At 48.4% G+C, this 23,244-nt stretch overlaps 1 protein-coding gene across 1 annotated transcript in view; it reads left to right on the forward strand.

Moving 5' to 3' along the window:
* Ent3 (equilibrative nucleoside transporter 3) overlaps positions 1-23,244 on the forward strand; it is a 454,360-nt gene that overhangs the window by 285,931 nt on the left and 145,185 nt on the right. The window contains exon 7 of the mRNA XM_075700951.1: positions 22,149-22,306. Within this exon, the coding sequence (XP_075557066.1) occupies positions 22,149-22,306 (158 nt within the window). The remainder of the gene's footprint in view (positions 1-22,148; positions 22,307-23,244) is intronic.

The raw sequence follows: 23,244 nt of genomic DNA on the forward strand, positions 1-23,244 counted from the left end.
GACGCTAGCGCTATACAATGTCCGCGCAACCTTGAGCGATCGGAAAGCGCGTTTTCCATTCTTGGCCGGCGGAGAGGAGAGACTTCGTTCCGGCCGCGAAGCTCTCTACATCTCAGTAAGGTGCCTGGTGGTGGTCTCGTGCTGACGATGCCCTCTCGGTGAGCGCATATTTCCCCCCTCATCTTTTAAGAGATTCAATACATACAAGCATTTGTCTCGCAAACCGGATTTATTTCAAGGGAATTTTCCACCTCTCAATAATTTCTCTCGTCGTATTCGAGTGCTGATTGCCGTGTTATAGTTTGTTAACGAAACTTCCCCTCAAGTCTAAATATTTTAAGGCAGTTTTCCTAGTCTCAAAAGCCGCTCGAGTTCACGCTGCTCCTCTGGCGGCCATTTTTCCAAGAAATTATGCCTTCCAACCACTCGACTGTCGACTGTCGCGGACAATATCAGTAACTTTCCACATAAGTATGAGGCTCGGAGCAGGAGCTATGGCATTTGAAAATAACCGTTGGCTTGACGAACCAACCGACTGAGCTACCTTTCCGGGCAACATTGAAGGATCACGAGTTCAAATCACATGTTATGTTCCCTTCTTTTCCCCCCTTTTTTTCTTTTTTTAATGTATTTTCCTTCATTTTATCACTGTACGGAAACCCTCCTAAAAAAATTATATATCCTCAATTATGTGTGGCCACGCATGTGCAGGTCATAAATACCAGGTTCTCTAGCCGAGTGCCATCCATGCGGTATAACCGAGCTCAGATTGGTCCAGCTTGACTGATCAAATAAGGCACCACTGTAGGTTAAATGAGGCGTACAACTCCTGCGGGACCCGCCGTGGTTGCTCAGTGGTTATGGTGTTAGACTGCTGAGCACGAGGTCGCGGGATCGGACCCCGGCCACGGCGGCCGCATTTCGATGGGGCGAAATGCGAAAACACCCGTGTACTTAGAATTAGGTGCACGTTAAAGAACCCCAGGTGGTCGAAATTTTCGGAGTCCTCCACTACGGCGTGCATAATCAGAAAGTGGTTTTGTCACGCAAAACCCCATAATTCAATTTTTAATTTAACTCCTGCGGGGACGGTAGAGTATCCGTCTCCAGTGCAAGAGGACCGTGATTCAAATCCGGGTGCCGCGCAATTCTCCACCGGAAAATACAAGGAAAAAAAAACCGTGTGTTGAGAAAATTGCACAAACAGGCCTGGAGTGCGGCCTGATCCCGGTGACCAGAACCGGTAACGCACTCTCTCACCAGAGCAGGATTGGCCACCCTGGTGCAGTACTTGGCCACAACCTCCTATATGAATACAACAATCAAACCCCGGCCCTCAGTCCCCAGCAGCCGCGAAGCAACTGACCACGGCGGCGGTCAGATCTGTGACGCTGGAGAGGGTGCTAAGAATACCTGGCTCCGGCAGGCCGCCATTGGAATCTGAACCTGGCAACGTTTAACGTTAGAACGCTATCTAGTGAGGCGAGTCTAGCAGTGTTATTGGAGGAATTAGAGGGTACTAAATGGGATATAATAGGGCTCAGTGAGGTTAGGAGGACAAAAGAAGCATATACAGTGCTAAAAAGCGGGCATGTACTGTGTTACCGGGGCTTAGCGGAGAGACGAGAACTAGGAGTCGGATTCCTGATTAATAAGGAAAAAGCTGGTAACATACAGGAATTCTATAGCATTAACGAGAGGGTGGCAGGTCTTGTTGTGAAACTTAATAAGAGGTACAAATTGAAGGTGGTACAAGTCTATGCCCCTACATGCAGTCATGATGACCAGGAAGTCGAAAGCTTTTATGAAGACGTGGAATCGGCGATGGGTAAAGTCAAAACAAAATACACTATACTGATGGGCGACTTCAATGCCAGGGTAGGCAAGAAGCAGGCTGGAGTCAAGTCAGTGGGGGAATATGGCATAGGCTCTAGGAATAGCAGAGGAGAATTATTAGTAGAGTTTGCAGAACAGAATAATATGCGGATAATGAACACCTTTTTCCGCAAGCGGGTTAGCCGAAAGTGGACGTGGAGGAGCCCGAATGGTGAGACTAGACATGAAATCGACTTCATACTCTGCGCGAACCCTGGCATCATACAAGATGTAGACGTGCTCGGCAAGGTACGCTGCAGTGACCATAGGATGGTAAGAACTCGAATTAGCCTAGACTTGAGGAGGGAACGGAAGAAACTGGTACACAAGAAGCCAATCAACGAGTTAGCGGTAAGAGGGAAACTAGAGGAATTCCGGATCAAGCTACAGAACAGGTATTCGGCTTTAACTCAGGAAGAGGACCTTAGTGTTGAAGCAATGAACGACTATTTCATGGGCATCATTAAGGAGTGCGCAATAGAAGTCGGTCGTAACGCCGTTATACAGGAAAGCAGTAAGCTATCGCAGGAGACGAAAGATCTGATCAAGAAACGCCAATGTATGAAAGCCTCTAACCCTACAGCTAGAATAGAACTGGCAGAACTGTCTAACTTAATCAACAAGCGTAAGACAGCGGACATCAGAAACTATAATATGGATAGAATTGAACAGGCTCCCAGGAACGGAGGAAGCCTAAAAACAGTGAAGAAGAAACTAGGAATAGGCAAGAATCAGACGTGTGCGTTAAGAGACAAAGCCGGCAATATCGTTACTAATATGGATGAGATATTTCAAGTGGCTGAGGAGTTCTATAGAGATTTATACAGTACCAGTGGTACCCACGACGATAGTGGAAGAGAGAATAGCCTAGAGGAATTCGAAATCCCACAGGTAACGCCAGAAGAAGTAAAGAAAGCCTTAGGAGCTATGCAAAGGGGGAAGGCAGCTGGGGAGGATCAGGTAACAGCAGATTTGTTGAAGGATGGTGGTCAGATTGTTCTAGAGAAACTGGCCACCCTGTATACGCAATGCCTCATAACCTCGAGCGTACCGGAATCTTGGAAGAACGCTAACATAATCCTAATCCATAAGAAAGGGGACGCCAAAGACTTGAAAAATTATAGACCGATCAGCTTACTGTCCGTTGCCTACAAAGTATTTACTAAGGTAATCGCAAATAGAATCAGGAACACCTTAGACTTCTGTCAACCAAAGGACCAGGCAGGATTCCGTAAAGGCTACTCAACAATAGACCATATTCACACTATCAATCAAGTGATAGAGAAATGTGCAGAATATAACCAACCCTTATATATAGCTTTCATTGATTACGAGAAAGCGTTTGATTCAGTCGAAACCTCAGCAGTCATGGAGGCATTACGGAATCAGGGTGTAGATGAGCCATATGTAAAGATACTGGAAGATATCTATAGCGGCTCCACAGCCACCGTAGTCCTCCACAAAGAAAGCAACAAAATCCCTATAAAGAAAGGCGTCAGACAGGGAGATACGATATCTCCAATGCTATTCACAGCATGTTTACAGGAGGTATTCAGAGGCCTGGAGTGGGAAGAAGTGGGGATAAAAGTTGATGGAGAATACCTTAGCAACTTGCGATTCGCTGATGATATTGCCTTGCTTAGTAACTCAGGAGACCAATTGCAATGCATGCTCACTGACCTGGAGAGGCAAAGCAGAAGGGTCGGTCTGAAAATTAATCTGCAGAAAACTAAAGTATTGTTTAACAGTCTCGGAAGAGAACAGCAGTTTACGATAGGTAGCGAAGCACTGGAAGTGGTAAGGGAATACATCTACTTAGGGCAGGTAGTGACCACGGATCCGGATCATGAGACTGAAATAACCAGAAGAATAAGAATGGGCTGGGGTGCGTTTGGCAGGCATTCTCAAATCATGAACAGCAGGTTGCCACTATCCCTCAAAAGGAAAGTGTATAAAAGCTGTGTGTTACCAGTACTCACATATGGGGCAGAAACCTGGAGGCTTACGAAAAGGGTTCTGCTGAAATTGAGGACGACGCAACGAGCTATGGAAAGAAGAATGATGGGTGTGACGCTAAGGGATAAGAAAAGAGCAGATTGGGTGAGGCAACAAACGCGGGTAAACGACATCTTAGTTGAAATCAAGAAAAAGAAATGGGCATGGGCCGGACATGTAATGAGGAGGGAAGATAACCGATGGTCACTAAGGGTTACGGACTGGATTCCAAGGGAAGGGATGCGTAGCAGGGGGCGGCAGAAAGTTAGGTGGGCGGATGACATTAAGACGTTTGCAGGTACAACATGGCCACAATTAGTACATGACCGGGGTAGTTGGAGAAGTATGGGAGAGGCCTTTGCCCTGCAGTGGGCGTAACTAGGCTGATGATGATGATGATGATGATGATGATGATGATGATGATGATGATATACCTGTGTGTGTATGTTACTATTTTCACGAGCGCCAGTACTAGGAAGACCGAGTTGTTAAATCAATAATACGATCAATCAATAAACCAATAATCAAATTGATTGATATTATACGTTTGCCTGTTAAGCCGTTTGGGACGCAACACAACTTGTGACAAAAGCCTAATGCGCAAAACTGTTCGTTCGTAACTGCTCTTTGTCATTGGTCGGTCGCCTTCGCTCAGCATCAGGATTGGCTGCGAACAATGCCACAGTAAGATCTTTTTCGCGAATACGGACCCAATTGTTGGCGAGTTTGAAACGTCTGCTTCGCACAATTCCGTTATCGGCTTGGAATCTTCGGTGGCAGCAGTCGCCACAGTCAGTTAACCTTTGCCTCATCCGCTGATGCTCCAGTCAGGGTGGCATGTGCGTTCAGTCAATGCCTCGATTACGTTTCGCGGACAGAACGGAAGCGCCGACGTCACCGGCCTTTCAAGCGCCCTATTAAATGCAGCGTGACCGCCTTCGCGATGGAACGGAGTGCTGACCCAGTGGCACGTGCTCGACACGTGCAGTGAATAATTGTGTTTACTTTTCTGTTCCTCCCATTAACGCCCACAAAAGCGGGGCGGAGTGACGCAGTCGCGTACGCGCCACCGTTCGGCCGTTTCCTTCGACGCCAGCGTCTGTCACAAGCTGGCGCCACTAAACGCGACCCCGCGGCTTTCTCAACGCGCTATTATATCGGCGCGCCCCATCGACAAGCGAGTGAACGATGGACTGTTTCCGAGTCTCTCCTATTACTTCCCCGGCGACGCATGCAAGGCAGCGAGATGACCACGCTGAAAGCAGCGGCCCCGCCCACGCAACTCGCTTCCGTATTCGAGCGGATTTCTAAGCGTAGCATCGAAGCAAGCTTCACGAAGCTTTAGAGCGATGCGAATAGTCGCGGCGGGTCTGAATGGCGCACCGCGTTGCAGATATAACGGTGGGTGGTCCGAGGAAGAGAAAGGGGATTGAGGAGGGGGAAGGTGGAGGGCGTCGTCGCAGGGACAGCGTTGCTAGAACGCTTTGCGACAAGACTGGGCCATGTTTCATAACGTTGACTGCGCGCGCGTCCCCCTCCTCTTTTTCCGGTTGATTTGCGTGGTGCATAAGTCTGCGCAGCTGATGGGGCGGACGGAGCGATGCCCCCCCCCCCCCCCCCCCTTTGCCGGCTGCTTGCCCGGTACGACGCCGAGAATTGTATGCAGCGACACGCCAGTTCGTCGAGATCGCTGGTTCGAAACGCCCTGTCGATATCGATGACGCCGCTTAGACAGCGCAGGTTCAAAACTGAAATCATTGGTTGACCGCTTCTGAAGAAAGAAAAACAAAAAAAGAAAAGAAAAACATTTGTTTGTCGGCTTTGTTCCGCAGTGCTTTCTAGAAACTGAATGCAATTGTCTGTAGCCTGAGCAGCGTAGAAACTAGTAGAAAGCTTATGGATTGATCGACGGCTCTGAGAAAGTCCGCATTAGCCTTGAATTCAAAGAGACTTTGTGCACACTGCAGCCTATGGAAAGCGTGGAAAATCCAGTCATATATTTCAAACCGCCCAGAGCCGACTCGGCTAGCCGGCTCTGAGTGGTTTTAGGGGTCGTAATGCCGTGTGTTCACACGGAGAGAAACCAACGTGGATGGCGTGCTGGGATGTATGAATTGTGGCTGCTGGTTTGACTTTATCAAAGATAAAGCGTCGCGAGACTGGGAGAGACTGTAGTTGTCTCTTTCTGTCCGTGTCAGTACGTTCTGCTGGAAACCAATCGTGCTATGTGAAACCAACGAGGTCAGGCAAACACTATTCTGGAGACTGGGATGTTGCGGCTGCGTGTCATAGCACTCTTTTGGTTATCCTTGATATGTAGCGCCTCGCCCTTAATGAAGAGCGTATGGCACAAATTGTGGCTGTCTTGTTCAAAGTTGAATGCAATCCTTGCGGGTGCCTATAGATGCCACAAACGATTTCATCATGCTTGTAACTACCTGCGCACATGCTCATTCACTATGCGTGAAATGCGCTCCACGGAACGGACAGTGACTGGAAAACAAGAAAAACATTTTTGCGAATCTCTAGATATCTGTCATGCGACATCACCGTTATGCATGTGACATCGCCGTAGAAATCTTGACAGTACTTCGAGTTTATCTAACAGAATTATTTGTGTAAGCACCGTCCTTGCTCGAAAATCGACGTTATTGTGCCGAGTTTGGAGCGCGTTCTTTCTTTTCTGGGGCTTAAAAATAGAGCCTCACTGGTCGTTCAAAACACAAACATGGAGGTTTCACACCTTACGCGGCTGTTCGGTTCGAACTACAATGCGGGCCTGCGCAGTCCAATCGCAAGCTCCGCAGTGCAGCACCAAACTAGGGCTGTGTCATGACATCCGCGGTGGTAACGCCGGTGGTCGTAGCCGTTCGTGCGAAACTGCGCCGCATTGTCCAGCACCACCGCATGCTAGCTTGTGAAGCCGTCGGTGCGGCTGGAGGAGTACAGTAGAGAGGGGGGCAGAGAATTGAGTGAAGACCCACCAGACGCGGCGGCTGGGCTCGAGGAGGTTGTATAGCTGTGTTCGAGAACGGGGCGGTGGGGAGAGGGGGGGGGGGGGTTGTCACGGAGATTAAGCGTGATTGATGCGAGCACGTGTCTCCGAGTGCTCCCCCCCTCCTCCCATTGCACCGGACCCCGACTGCCCCCTTCCCATGCGTCTTTTCAGAAATCGGCTCGTGGGCTCTTTCAGGATGTGACCTGCAGTGATTCGCGTATTGTTGGGTTGGCGCCAAGAGGAAGGACCTTATCGAAGGCCGCCCCCTCCTTCCTTTCTTTTTCTTTTTGCCTTACTTTTCTGTCTGTGATTATCTGCCTCTCAAAAACTGAGCCACTATTTTGCTTATTTATTATTATTAATTTTCCCCCTGGTGGATCGCCTCTTCAGTATTGCACGGCCATCTATACTGAAGGCAATCTAACCACTGCTTAGGAAAACGCTGTCGTATGCAAATGCCGTTTACTGGCGATGCTTGTTACGTGCTCGCCGATCCGAGGATCGCTGAACTGATGAAGCATTCGAGGCCGTCATCTTTCTTTCTTTCTTTCTTTCTTTCTTTCTTTCTTTCTTTCTTTCTTTCTTTCTTTCTTTCTTTCTTCCTTTCTTTCTTTCTTTCTTTCTTTCTGTTTTTCTTTCTTTCTTTCTTTCGTTTTCTTTCTCTCTTTATGCCGAATGTTTCGTAACTGCGCTGAAATTTGTTCGTAGTCTTGGAACGTGGGGCAGAGCGCACCTGACGCGCCCGACATTCTTTTTTTCTTGTTTGTGTTATTGTGTGTGCATCGAAACAGCGGAGGAAGCGGCTATAGCTTTAGCCATAACGCAAACCAAGGCATACTGTATAATCAGCGACTCGCAAACGGCTGTACGCAACTTCGCGAACGGCCGGATCTCACCTGAGGCGCTCGACATACTCAGAAAAGGCACAACAACAAGGGAAGACAGATGCGTCGAAATCCTATGGATACCATGATTACAACGTAGGCGCCAAATAAAACAACAGACGAAGGAAGGAGACACGAGACAACCACGTCACGTGGTTGTCTCGTGTCTCCTTCCTTCGTCCGTTGTTTTGTTTGGCGCCTTCGTTGTAATAATGCATAACCAACTCGCCCACCAGCGCGTGCTCTATGGATACCAGCCCAGACCCCTAGACTCGACGGAAGACGACAGCCCTAACGCGGCGGCACACAACGTAGCTCGAGGACTCACTTTCTGAGCTGCGACGAACGTAGAGCCCCCGACAGGGCACTCTGAGGTATGGGAATGGGAAGAATAGGGAAGATTAGGGAATGGGAAGACAGAACGACAAGGTTCAACGGTTTTCACTCACCAACCATTACAAGATGAAGAGATGCACTTAACCACCAACCCCCTCCACAACTCAGTAGATCGCAAGCTGTCCAGTAGCGAGAACTCCAAACCAAATCACACGGGAGTCCCACACCAATGCACGCTATTCATTCAGAAATGTGCGCAACAGATATATGCAAAGTGAGCGGCACCAGAGCCACGCTAGAACACAAGCTATGGGAATGCCAGGGACCAATACACGATAATGAGAGCGAGACCTCCACCGACAGCCTCCGCGCGCGACGGCAGGCCGCGCTGCTCAGCTCGAGCCTGGAAGACCAACTCTTTGCAGTCCAGTGGGCCAAGGGAGCCGCCGGGAGACAAGAACTCTTAGCGCCGTAACCCCAGAGGGTGCCCCAGTCCACTAACTGGCCGGACGCGAATCGTACTGGTTCGAAATAGTTTTTCTCATTCACTCGAAAAGCCATAAAACACTCTTGATGTGAGCACTATGTAAGCTTTCGGGAGTTCTCCGGTGCCAATGAATGCTGAACAATTTGCCGGTTTTCTTTTAGGTAGGTGAACGCACGTTTACAGCTAGGCTTGTATAAAAACATGAAACTGACATAAAATACATTCATTATAACTGCAAAGCATGACAGTGTCTAACTCAAGAAATCATATAAAATTCTCCGAACTGTGAACGCAGATAAACAAGAAGAAAGTAATCGATATCCGAAATTATAACTTCGGAAAGATTGAGGAAGCAGTAACAAATGGTCGCAGCATAATATCAGTGAGAAGAAAGCTTGGCATAGGATAGGACAAGATGTATGCAGTGACAGACAAGCAGGGCAATGGCATCAGCAATTTCTTTGATATAGTAAAAGCAGCAGAATAATTCTATGCTAACCTCTACAGTACACGGTGCGGCCACGCAACCTTCATTGGAAATACGCGTAGTGATGTGCAGTATACAGAGGCCTTGCAAGCGATGAAGTTAGAAGGGCCTTGCAAGACATGTCGCACGGGAAAGCGGCAGTAGAAGATGCATTAACAGATGATTTATAAAAAAACATGAAGCAAATGTCATGCTTGAAAAGCTTGCGGCCCTGTATACGCAATGTCTCACGTCTTCAAGTGTAGCAGAGAGAGAGAGAGAGAGAGATAAAACTTTATTATGTCCTTGATGGGGTTTAGGGGTGGTGGGGGTTGGGAGACTAACCCCTAGACCCCCCCCCCCCCCTTTTTTTTTTTCAGACGGCGGCCAGTCCTTGCTTTCTGGTGGCGTCTTCGGCCATCAGGATGGCTCAGAATTCCTCCTCTGGGTCCAAGCTGAGCAGCAAAGTCTCCCACTGCTCGGCCGTAGTTATGATGCGTGTAGTGTTAGAGTGGTTGGGTGTTGGCGGGTGAGGCTTTGGGGCATTGCCAGATAATGTGATCGATGTCAGCGCGGGCCTCACACGCTTTGCAGAGTGGGGAGTATGCATCTGGATAAATGCGGTTGTACAGCACGGGGTTCGGGAAAGTTCGCGTCTGAATAGTCGCCAAGTGGTGGATTGAGATTTGTTCAGTGTTTTGTGTGCTGGGGGGTAGCGTAACCGCTCTCTGCGGTAGTGGAGGAGGATTTCTCTGTACGTCACCATTCAGAGAGCTGGGAGAATGCCAACATTATACCGATCCATAAGAAATAAGACGTTACCGAATTGAAGAATTGTAGGCTCATTAGCTTGCTTTCAGTATTGTATAAAATATTCCAAAAATAACTTCAAATAGAATGAGGGCAGCCCTTAACTTCAATCAACCAAGAGGCTGCCTTCAGGAAGGGACATTCTAAAATGAATCAGGTCCATGTCATCAATCGGGTAATTGAGAAATGTGCGGAGTACAATCAACCACTCTATATGGCTTTCATAGATTATGAAAAGGCATTTGATTCGGTAGACATACCAGCAGTCATAGAGACATTGCGTAATCAAGGAGTGCAGGCGGCATACGTGAATTCCTTGGTAAATAAATATCTGCACAGATTCCACACCTACCCTGTTTCTGCACAAGAAAAGTAGAAAATTACCCATTAAGAAAGGGTTCAGGCAAGGAGACACAATCTCTCCAATGTTATTCACTGCATGCTTAATAGAAATATTCAAGCTATTAAACTGGAAAGGCTAATGAGTGAGAATCAACGGCGAATATCGCGGCAACCTTCATTTTGCGTGTGACATTGTCCTGTTCGACAACACTGCGGATGAATTGCCACAAACGATTGAGGACCTTAACCGAGTGGCGTTGAAGATTAGTACGCATTAGACAAAGATAATGTTCCATAGCTTGGCAAGAGAGCAAAAATTCATGATAGCCAGTCGGCCTATAGAGTCTGTACAGGAGTACGTTTGTCTAGGTGGAATACCCACAGGGTACGCTGATACCGAGAAAGAAATTTATAGAAGAATAAAAATGGGTTGGCTCGAGTGCATACGGCAGGCATTGCCAAATCGTGACTGGGAGCTTGCCACTGTCGATGAAAAGTGTGCAATCGTTGCATTCTCCTGGTGATAACATATGGGGCAGAAACTTGGAGCTTAGCAAAAGAGATCGAGAACACGTTAAGAGCCGCGCAATGAGTGATGGCAAGATAAATGGTAGACGCAACATTCAGCGACAGGAACAAAGCGGTGTGGATCAGAGAGCAAACGGCTATAGCCGATAATCTAATTGACATTAAGTGAAAAGAAATGGAGCTGGGCATACGGGCCATGTAATGAGCAGCGTGGATATCGGGTGGGTCTTTAGATTTACAGAATGGGTGCCAAGGGAAGTGAAGCGCAGTCGAGAACGGCAGAAAATTAGGTGCGGTGATGGAATTAGGCAATTCGCAGGCGCTAGTTGGAATCGGTTGGCGTAGGGCAATTGTAATTGGTGATCGCTGGGAGGTGCTTTCGTACTGCAGTGGACATAAAAATGGGCTGCTGGAGGTGCTGCTGCTCATAACTGCACGTGTAGTTAATGCGATTGCGTTCAGGAACAACGCTCTTTTCTCACTGCCTTCAACGAAGCTACGTGTGACGCATTCTTTTTTGCAACATAAAATTGTTTATATTAACAGTGTTCCACTGGGGTTTATCACCATTGCCAAGAGAATGCGTTTGGTAAATTTTATTTTTCAGCGTTTTCGCTGCTCTGTGAATGAAGCAGGAATTGCAGTCGAACACATCCTATAGGGGGTGTCTCTCGCTGGCATCGTTACGGCATATCGCATGCAAGAACCTATGTACCATTCGAGGTTGATGTGTCGATATTGCCACCTGTGGTTTTACTTCCTTCTTTCGGGGACCACTTGCGCCAGATTATCGCTTCTATCATATTATCACTCAGCGCAAGAAGCGCTTGCGGCATCCGAAACTCCGCGAACGTTGTTGCAAATTTAATGGCGAAACCGGCGTGTGTTAGTGGATTGCAGTCGTGACGCGGGTACTGCTGCGCGAAACGCTGGCTCCACGCGAGCAGCAGCGATCGCTCTGGAATGTGGGGTGGCGCACATTCACCAACATGCGACAGACTCGACCGTATTGTCCGTCGAAGAGCAAGCTTTACGAAAGGGACGCTTAACCTCAGCAGCTGATATAAAAAAGCTGGGAACAAAGAAGTCGTTTTGCTCGGCAGCCGCTGCATCGAATTTGATGGCGTTTGATGCAGAGGAAAGAAAAAAAATTTATACGATCGACCTTATGGGAAACATCTTTGCGTAGGTCATCGGTCATCTAGGTTATTTAATATTGTAAATATTGGGAATAAGTTAAAATGTAAAATTTACAACTGTATAAGTCAGAATCTAAAGAGGACACAATAGTTCTGTGAACTGAGACTACCGAGACGTCTAAAGAGGAGTCAAGTGGTGCAAGTTTGATGCAGCTACTCATTTGTAAACATTGCGCTTCAATTGCTTTTAATTTGCCCATTTTTGGCAGTTCTAGTAAAATCTATGAGGCCAAAAACAATAAAAAATATTCTGCTGTTGGGAGGCCTAGGTCTAGCTATACATTAAATTAAGTAATGGAGGAATGGCAGAAGTCGTACGAGGGCGCTGTCCGCGCGCGTACCGCCGCAACGCACTTTCACCCGGCAGCGTGTTTCTATTTACGCCCAAGCCCAGCGCTCGATCGCTGCGCCGCCATGCGCCGCTCGCGTGTACCACGTTTCTAGGTGCTTTTTCCCCAAAGCTCCACGGCGAGCGCCCTAGATCTTTGTAGGCGCTTGGTGGGACTAGGGAGATGTTATGCCTCTGGGCGCACGATCTGCTCACCCAGCTGTCGCTAGGAGAAAATAGGTTTTGCAAAACAAGCCGCCTAGGCTGCTTCGAAATGAGAGTTGCGTGCGGAAGCTGACGCAACACGCGACGAAATTTTTCAGTTTGGATAAGGGGATAAAGGGATGTGATAAGAAGTTGGTTGTGGTGTGCGAGGCGCTTCGATCTACAAAAGCTGGGATAATCGTGGGGCATGGAGGGTTTCTCGCACCAAGAGCCACATCATCGCTGCGCTCAAGCTTCCTTTCCTTATTGACATCACTATATCTAAAAGGATTTCTCGGGCAAGTTGGTGCTTAGATTTCCTAGGTATTCTTTGTGGCGCAAAATACATTTCTTGAAAAGGGACAGAAGAAAGGGCGCTTCACTGTCTCCCTTTCTTCTGTCCCTTTTCAAGAAATGTATTCTGCGCCGCAAAGTATACCTAGGAAAGCACTATCTCTCTTCCAGCAGTAACAATAGCAATGCGCTGGCGCCATATACAACGTATATTAAGCGTCCAGGAACAAAAAAAAAAATCTCGCAGAAACTCGTCTGGGAGTTAGACTATGTGTAAGCAGCGTAAGCATTGTGCCACTAGCTCATCTCCGCGCAGCCCGGTGTCATCACCAATGTTATGTAACTTGATTAGGCCATTACTAACGACAGCTCAGTGGTAACACGAACAGGTGCCGACGGCGGTGCAAGGAGCATTGATGACGCAAGCAAAGTACTGCAGGTGGAGGCCCGAGGTACGCTGATGACCGTTCCGATCATTTTATAAGCCGTTATCGCTCTTCAGCACCTTATTCATCCGCGTGAAACCATGGGAGACATTTAGCGTGTCCGGTATTCCGGCAAAGGGGGTGGTTTGGGCGGATTGCCGGATGGGCGGGAGCAACGTGAGCGGCCGGCGCGATGCATCCGCCTTGGTGGCGTAGAGTTCAACCAGACAAACACAGAGCTAAAATTGCAGTAAGCTACTATATTCTGCTTCGCTGCCGGTGCAAATTTTTGGCAGTGGAATAATTGTGCACACGATTACGCCGCTGTCCAAAATTTACACCAGCAGCTAAGCAGAGTATAGCAATTGGCTCCGTGTTTGTGTGGTTGAGCTTTGCGCCAACAGCTGGCGCCACCAATCTGGCCGCTGACGTTTACGCCCCCGTTCACCCGGCAAACCGCCCGCGCTTCCCGGAACACTGGACGCCCTAAAATTCTCTATTATTGAGCCATGAACGTTCTCAGGCGGCGGCTTATGTCAATGCCGCGTGGGACGCAGCTTGAAAGCGATCTGCGATGCCCAAAAAACTGTGCCAACAGCTCATAGCTTCGCGCGCTGTGTTCTTGCCGCCTACATATAGTCTTCAAGAAACGCGGGTCCGCTTAACTTCAAAGCGATCTGCGAAAGTTGCAGAACGAGGTGTTACCTGAATAAGGCGTTACCAGTCCTGTGTTTTCGCCGCTTCGTTGCCGTTGAAGTGGAAGGCAGCGCAAAGGCAAATTTGTTCGCTACTGCGGGCGCTATCTCGAAAGCGGTCGTCTTATTACGGGACGGACGAAGGGACGGTTTTCTCTTTGCGTAAGCGTACAAGTGCTTAAGCTTTCAGAATTAAAATTTACCTACACCGCCTAAACTCTGCGAATGCAGGCTGGCCCGAACACACCGCGCGCCCTGGCACAGCCAGGGACGCAAAACCAAATACATCTAGGGCACGTGCCATGGCGCTTCGGTGAAAAAGTACCTAGAAACGTAGTACGTGCGGGCGGGGCCACCCGGCACGCACCTCCAGGATCGCCGACGAGGAGGGGCCACTCGGGCGGCGAGGAGCCCTCGGCAGCAGCAGTTCTCACCCCACGCTATGCAACCGGTAAGATTGGCGCGTCACGTGGCTCTACGGCTTCAACCAGGAATTCAAGCTAGCCTTCTGCAACTCATTCGGCACATCTGAAGTTTTCTCTCCTAAATGCAACATACTTCTTTCTATCTGTACAACGGTTGTGTAATGAGGGCATTTGTGTCTTTTATATATCTTTGAAAAGGGAAATGCAAGTTAGCCGTCAGCTGTAGGCTCCAAAGTTAAACGTTGCTTCGATTTCTGGGCACGTTTGGCCAATAATGAGTTACTTTCGTTCTGCAGTTTTTTCTTGTAGCGCAAGAAAGCACAAGAACGTATAAGAGAAAACAGACACACGCAGGCGCTAACTTCCAACAAACTGCAAAATGCTGCACCAACAAGCCCACTGATGTACTTTCGTTCATTCACTATTTCTGGAGGTGTTTGCGCATCTTCAGTGTCGCTAAACCTCGACAATGGACAGTCACGGTGTGATCGTGCTCTTGGCTCGACATGGCCATTGACGATTAAAATTGTGCGACCAGTGGCTTCTTTGGTATTTGTGATGTGACAATTGTGAAATCAGCAATAAATGGTATTCTTTTGTTAAAGGCACACTAAAGAGAAAAATAATTTCTTCTGTATAAGTAAACTACCCTTCTGAAATACCAAAAACACCGCACTTACTACGACAAGACGCTTGGTAAGCCAGCAAAAACGAAAATCACTAAAGGAACTAAAGGCGCACCCGCCTTTAATTTCATGCTCACCATGACGTCGCAGATTTTGACAACTTCTGCTAGGGTCCAGCTGGTTTCTTCAGCGGTAAAGATCGACTGCATATTGTGTTTTCTAAAGGAGTCGTAGACCGAATATGGCAAGTTTCGCGAATCCTTACTCCGCCAACGCCGTCCCCAAAATACTTTGAAATCCTTGATTTTACATTGACGTCCCGGCGTTGGGGTTTCGGCACGAAATAAAACAAAAAAAATCTTGAAGTTTAAACAAAATTAAATTATGGGTTTTACGTGCCAAAACCACGATCTGATTATGAGGCACGCAGTAACGGTGGACTTCGCATATTTCGACCACCGGGGGTTCTATAACGTGCACCTAAATCTAAGTACACGGCTGTTTTCGCATTTCACCCCCATCGAAATGCGGCCGTCGTGGCCGGGATTGGAACCACGCGACCTCGTGCTTAGCAGCCCAACACCATAGCCACTAAGCAACCACGGTGGGTGATCTTAAAGCTCATTTTCTCCTCTAATAGTCGACCTATTATTGTGAAATTGACGAAAACAAAGTTTTCAAAGAATGCTTTATCAGCCTAAATTGATTTATACTTTAGCTGTAGTGTCCCTTTAATAAGTGCAGCGGGAAAATACGTGGTGTTCTGCAAACTCATTTCAATTTTCTGCTCATTTGATGTTCTACCATATATTGTCAGCTTCCTTAAAACTGCGCACAGGAACTATGCCATGTGTGTGTGTGTGTGTGTGCGTGTCTGTCTGTCTGTCTGTCTGTCTGTCTGTCTGTCTGTCTGTCTGTCTGTCTGTCTGTCTGTCTGTCTGTCTGTCTGTCTGTCTGTCTGTCTGTCTGAACATACACCACCTACATTCACGCGCAATCTGGCTCTCTCGTGACGGCGACAGAGCCAACAGATGGTGTGATAGTGTCGTAATGACGCTCTGAATACGTGATCAGCACCTCGCGGCGAACATAGCGCCAGAGCTCGGCGCGTTCGAGTGCAACCGTGGTGGCGCATTAAGCACAGATGCACCCTGCAAGCTGACCGTGCCTAAACGGGGCAGGCAGATGCGTGCTCTTTGTCTTCTCGAATGCAAAGAATGCGTCCAATGTCTGGCGATTCATCTACATTCGCCGCGTGCTAATCTCTCTCTCTCTCTCTCTGTGGCCTTGGCAAATGGTATCTCTAGAAAGAGCGATGCGTCGTCACTAAAGCTCAGGTTATTCAGACCTCAAACCTCAAGCGACCCACCATCGCCACATTACGCCTGGGTGTTTGATTTGATAATTTTTTGCTCCGCCCGTGTTTTCTCAGGGTAAAAGGATTAACGCCGCAAGAATCGGCGCAGCAAACAAGCAACGCTGCTTTGACAACCTCTCTCCTTCGTCCGCGATTACGATCTCTGTCGCGGCAGCATTTTAGGATCAACACACGTCGTCGAGGGGCCGCGCCATGGATTCACCCGTCCCTCGGTTGCGTTCGCGCCAGGCGTTCATCCGGCCACTTTCCTCCCGTGTTTATGGGGACGGTCACCGACGCGCGAAACCCCTATAAGAATCGGGGGGTAGGGCGAGAGGCTGTCTGGGGACAGAATGCGAAGCCGGGATTCGGGACGCGAATTTGCGAAAGGGATGCGGACAGTGGTTTCAGGAGAAGGCAGTAGGGGGGAGGTCGGGCTGTGGGGGAAAAGAAGAGAGAGAGAAAAAAATCGCTTTTGCCGACCGCACGCCGCGCATTTCCAGCGTCCTCCCCAACTACCCCCACTTTTCCGAACGCTGTTTTCTTTTAACTTCTGGCATTCTTTACATCGTCGGGCGCTTCCAGCGCACTCCTGCGGGACCTAGCGTCATATCTGCGGCTTGACCCGAGCAGCTCCGGGCTTGCGCAGGAAAGAACGTCACTAGCCGCCTCTAGGGAAAACTGAGGGAAAGTTGGGAGTAGGAGGGGGCTGGGGCAGCTACCAGCTCACCGGCAGCGATGATTGAAAATCACGAATTAAAAAGGAGCCAAATGCCATGAAGGGATAGAAGCTCCGTTTTTTGAGTTATGGAGTGGTTTAGGATTCGAAAAACCTCCAGGACCGTCACGCTCGGGGGACTATGAGGCCGGCGGCCGATTGGGGGCACTCGGTTCGCGCCTATTGTTTGCAACCGTGAAATATGGCGTGCGGCGCCCGGCGCCTCGCTATCTGACGGCGCGCGTGCGTGCGTGCCTGCTGCGGGGAAAGAGTGTCGGTGTGCCCCTTTTGTTTCCGCCTCGGGAGCTCGATCATAACCGCCGTTTCCCCCTCACTGTCACTTTTCTCCCTTTTTAAGCCTCCGTATGCGACCCGCTCCTTCTGGCTTCCAGCTATGACGCGGTTTGTTATTAATGACTTTGTTTTATTAAAATGTGCCCGTGCGCCACCGGTTACGCTTGTTCAATTCTGCCGCGTTCTTGAGCTCTGCATCTCTGGCGATTTTCGTTCAATGCTTCTCTTCGTCGCTCCGGGATTGCTTCCTTGCGACCTGTTGTGCGCGTGCCACGTGGCAAGGCAACGCACGAGTGTCGTGCTCGTAACCATTTTGTGCACGTTTACTCGAAGTCATTGTGACTGAGACGAGGGCGCACGGATGACACGAAACCTGCTTTTCATGCGCGGAAAGAGTGTCATGGGGTCCACTGGAACTCTCATTCTGCGGCTGTGAGAAGGTCAGGTTGAGCTCCAAAGCCAACCTGTCTGACTCTCTATGTGCGCCGGTCTCTGCCGTGGGCAACACCGCAGACGCCAGCGGGCTTGAGGAGCGCTTAAGTGGCATTTTACACTTGCCATTTTTGTGCATTGGTGTTGAACGGAGGTCCAAGCCTTCTACGCCTCCGCAAGAAATATCAGCAAGCGCGATAGCGCCCTAAATAATTTACCATAATGCTCGTTTCTACGAGCACGTTTCGATTTCGGTACCCAGAAAGTGGAGACGTCATGGCGCCACGACACACCATGTGCGCAGCACTCTCGTATAATATTTTACGAGCACTGCCACCCACAGTGGCTACATTTATTTCTACAAGAATCAGCAAATTTAGCTCTGTCTTGATGCCACAATAATGTCGAAGACGTCAGATCGGACGCTTTGCGACCACATCAAATTCGGGTGTCATGTGAGTGTTTCCGAACCATCGGACTTGCTCACTGTCGTCCTTTTAGGAGCGAGTAGCTTGTGGTGGAATTGCTACAACTTCGATTATATGCCTCGGTACAAGAAATGTTGGGAAATAATGTGAGTCTGCAATTTGGACGTGCTACATTCTTTTTATTATGTATCTGATTTGTTAAACTTTAAGCTGAAAGGAAAATAATCTGATAAGAAAAAAAAAAGCAGGGAGGCTAAGCAGACTGATCCTAGTTGGCTATTAGTGGACGGGGAAAACGGACCAATAAAAAAAAGGAAAAGAAAAGCAAGAAGAAAACACGAGAAGGAACAGCGATGAGAAGTTCACAGCACTCAGCTACACAAATTCATGTGTTAGTCCTTCAGTCACAAAAGGACCAGATAAGCTTACGGATTAAAAAATAGCAAAAAAAAGAAGCATGCAGCGGCCCTATTTGGCGGATACATGCGTTGCCAGGCGCACGGACTTGCTTTCACGGCGCATGCTTCCAGGAATTAGGTCGATTAAGCTAGAAGTTTAGGTGGAGATGTTGAAGTACTCTCCGTGAAAAGCTTGTCATCTATTTGGCTTCAAAGTGGTGCGAATGGTGTGTTTGCGATCATGGAAGAAAAAGAAGAAAGTATGAGAAAGATGAGAATGAATCATGCATGGTCTGTTGCTTACATTTTGCTTCCCTCAAGGGCAACTTACTGATGGGAAAGAAAAAGAGTGTGAAACTTTCGTCTTCATGTCTTGCCTGTAGGAACCTACAATGTATATTTATGTGGCTTCAAGCCCTCATTAACATCGATGTTCACGAGGCACCAAACGACCATAACATGCGAGTTGGTCTCTTAAAATGGCATGGCTCACACGATCGGTTCTGGAAGGGCACTGGGAACGGAATCAGTTTTTTACAGGTCCTCGCGCGAATCTTTCGCCTTCTATTAGTATGTACAAATATTGTACAAGAGAGAGAGAGAGAGAAACAAGTTTGCAAGGCGGCAACGCTTTGTGCGTTGAGCTGTTTTTATTTTCACCCTCTCCCAGTAGTGCAAGGTTTCAACTTAATCTCATTTTGGCCCCAACCTCACAATAATACTCACTCTCGCAGCACCCATCTCGGCTATCATAATCGTTATCCACATCATCTTCATAAATAATAATGGTTCGGAGACGGCTCTGTTTGAATGTCATTAAAATGAATAAAGGAGGGTTCGCGCATGCACTGCCTAACTCACGCGGGGCTTTGTGAGCATGGCAATTTGTTGCCATGCTCACAGATTGTTTGCAGTCAGAATAGGATTATTTTTTAAAATAAAGAGTCCATGATTCCGATTTCTTCCATGTTTTTTCTGCATGCTCGCAGTCTGGTCTAGTCCGAACGGCCTCGTACGCATACAGCTCATTCGAAGGGCAAGTAGACACGATGCGAAAATGATCAACAGGGCAAAGTCGGCTTGCTTTTTGGCTCGTGGCGATTAGACGAAAAGAGAAAGAAATGAAAGTAAAACGAGTGCAAGTTACAGCCACTCGGAGCCCGGTGGTACCGGCGTACCCGCTTTTCTTTCTTTCACCCTCTCCCCGTTCTCGATTAATGCTCGAAGCCCCGAGGAAGGCAGCAGCTTTCGGCGGCCGGGTGCACTCATTACTAGAGCCGAAGCAAAGATTACACCAGTTCCGTGTTGAGCGGGACGCTTCCCCTCGCTTCGATTACTTTCGTCTTCGAAAGTCCCTGAGTGCATGCCAGCACGCTCGCTTGGTTTCGCTTCTTTACTTGCCTGCTTTGGCGACTCTTGCGCGCAATAGCAGACGCCGCTTAATCGCAGCACCCGCACTTGCTTCCTGCGGGTGATCAGACAGCCCCACTATTCGAAAGAGCTCATCTCGGTGCTTCGGGAACATCTGACGTCCACGCGTTTTCTGCGAGGGCCACGTGACCAGAATGAGGAGTCGCTTTAAACGACCGGTAGCCGTCTCACCTTTTGGCAGGGCCTGTCCTAACAGCATGCTTGCAGTTTCTGGAAATGGCTTAATTGACTCTGGTTGCGACTGGAGGTACGCCTTCTTTTTTCATTCCAAGCAAGAGTGCCCACTCTTGCTTGGAATGTTTCGTCGTACCAGCAGAGGCAGCAAGGTAATCTTCTAGAGCGCATAATTCGTCTTTGGAATGCCCATTAAGACTTTGAGCTTGCCTTATAACTTGAATGAAGACGAGAAGATGATTCAGGATTTGTAGGCGAAGCACATTTACGAGTAGATATCCTACGTGATTGGCAGATTCAAATGTTGGGAGACGCGGTTTGATTACGAATGCGGGAACAGTGTCGGCGTTATTCATTTTTTTCAAATGACTGCTATATTTTTTTTATTTTCGTTTGTTGCGCATGCCACCGTACCGTTGCGCAAGATGTTTAGCATCTGTGTTGTGCTTCTAGTTCTCGCTAATGAATTCAACTGAAACATCTGTTGCACTAAAGGATCGTTTGGAGTTGGAGGCCGCACACACTGTCGAATAATACGGTGTTAACAAGTGACTGCAATTTTTTTCTCGGTGATAATGCGTAACATTATCACCGGACAAAATGTTGCGTTACCGGTGATAACGTTGTGCATTTTATTTCATTTTTTATGAGCAGGCAAACGTGTCTGTTGTTGTATTTCATAACATATTGTATTTTAGATATTTATAATGTTTCTTACGTTTTAAGTGTTGCTTTCTCTGTTCTGACATAATTGTGTTTGGAGCACTTGCTGTGTTGGTTTCATCATGTGTTTCTCTTGCCTTTGTAATGTTGTGTATCTTGCGATATATTTCTATGATTCTCAGGTGAAAAAAAAAAGAGATCGCAAGCCAGCACCATATCTTGGTGCCATCGTGTTTTTATTTAGTGATGTCAATGAAAGAAATTGTGAGAGATAGGTTAGAGAGCGAGCGAGCAGTGGTGGAAGGACTTGTCACCGTTGCGCTCTCATTCGACCACAAAATGTACGCTGAAGATAGAAGTCGCAAGGTAAGCCTCGATGGGCTGATTTCAATCAGTCACGCAACGATTTGAACTGGTAACCTTGCACAAGGGCCCCTGGAAGAAAGGTTTGCGTGCTGTGAATTGAGAAGGATTGAATTCTGCAAATCGCAATGAATATGTTGCAAACAAAACCAATGACTTAGTGCGCGAGTCAACGACGCATAGAAAAGGAAACATGCTGTTGTGGCTGCCTAGCACTTAATGTCTTTCAAGTTTGTGTTGTTAGTAAAGCAATGAACGGGGCTAGTGGTGTGGTTTATGATCGTATCGCGCTTAGTGCTACACTGACAGAAGAACTAATGGACGAACATTTAAAAGGAACAAACACGCACACACACGTGGCGCAAAACTGCCAACTCATTTAGTACTGTTAGAGAACATGCTTTTATGTACACGGTGGTGTGCGTGTGTGTGGGGGGTGGAATGGGATGAAATATAAGATAGGACAATGTGACGACATGTGATGATGTGGCTGGCCGGAACAACAGCGTTCTCTTGCATCCGTTCGCCCCGGCAAACCCGACCTCAGCTTCGATGAGCGTGATAGACGGAGTGCGTGCGCACTTCCTTTCTTCTTCTGCTATCGCAAATGCTTCCCATATTTATCGCTCCACTTTTGTTTTTGAGCGGTACACATGCGCGCAAATAACGTAGATAATGGCCTGCGCGTGCGTAGCCCCTGCTGGGAGCTAGCGCGCGCCAGCCGAGTAGCAGTAAAATTGTGGGCGTGCGTGGGGGTGTGTGACGCAACCGGAACGACGCGACTGGCTCCGGCCGACGCAAAGCAGCACTCCGGGAACGTCGGAGTACAACGGAAACTGTGCTCCAACTCGCGCCGTGTTGACCCTAGAACGCGCCGCAGCGCGACCTCCGCTTCCGCGCTGGCCTGCTCTCGCCGAAACACGTAATCGCCACAGGACCATTACGGCTTGTATCAACGAGGCCTTTCCTGCAGGTGGACATGCTGGACCCACTGGAGTCCAAGACGGGAAAATACGGCGTGCTCTCCCTACGCACTCCGCCGGCGTCACCGACGAGCACGGTTGGCGGCGCGGACTCGGCCTTCGAGTCCAGCGACGTGCTGGACGACGAGGAGTCACTCGACGCACGACGGTCAGTGTCTGCGGCCAAGTGCCGCGAACTTAGTTTCCCGTCCTTCACGGGCCGCGGCGCTCTAATGCCGAGCAGCACAGAAGGAGCGCTGAACTCGCGACTGTCCCGCTCAAACGCCACTTACCGAGTGAGGTTGATTCTCGAAACATTAGGGGAAGGGAGGGGGACGGAGGACGTGCAAAAGGGAAATACCAGACGGCGCTGCCTTTTTTCTTCTCCCATCTGATTGACTGAGGAATATGAAAGCAAATAAATGGCTTGCGAGAGTGTTCGGGCATCTGTACAGAAAGAACATTGACTCACAGTTGAGGGCAAGAACTAGGAAGCTCACCAACAAGTCTGCGGTCGCAGACTTGTTGGCTCAACATGGAAACAAAGAACGTCAAGCGACAAGTCAGAGAGACAGACATTTCTCACGGGTGGCGGCACTGGAAAGGACGCTTGCGACGAGCAACTATTTAAGAGGAGAAAACGACATCAGGAAAGAAACAATTTATAGTAACTCTAAGCGAAGCTCCTTACTTTTCGAAGCGAGATCAGGATGCCTTAGAACGCGTAGCTATAAAGCCAGGTATACCAAGGAAGAAGCATGTGCTTGCGGCGGTAAAGCTGGAAAAACGATGGAACATGTTTTTATTTCACCAACCTTTACCAGCCGAACTCTGTCCAGTGAGGCTAGCTTAGCAGGACTCTTTGAGGAACTATCGCATATTCTTTGGCCTTAGCGAGATTAGAAGAACTAGTGAGGCTTATACAGTACTGGCTCAGGGCCATGTCCTCTGCTATAGAGGTCTCACAAATAAGAAGCAATACGGGGTCGGATTACTGATCCATAAGGACATAGCGCGCAACATTGACGAATTCCACAGCACTAATGCGAGGGTAGCAGTAGTCGTAATCAAACTTAATAATTGGAGGTCTAGATTAAAGGTAGTACA

This window comes from Dermacentor variabilis, chromosome 8 (assembly GCF_050947875.1).
Source record: "Dermacentor variabilis isolate Ectoservices chromosome 8, ASM5094787v1, whole genome shotgun sequence".
In the NCBI taxonomy this organism is placed as follows: domain Eukaryota; kingdom Metazoa; phylum Arthropoda; class Arachnida; order Ixodida; family Ixodidae; genus Dermacentor; species Dermacentor variabilis.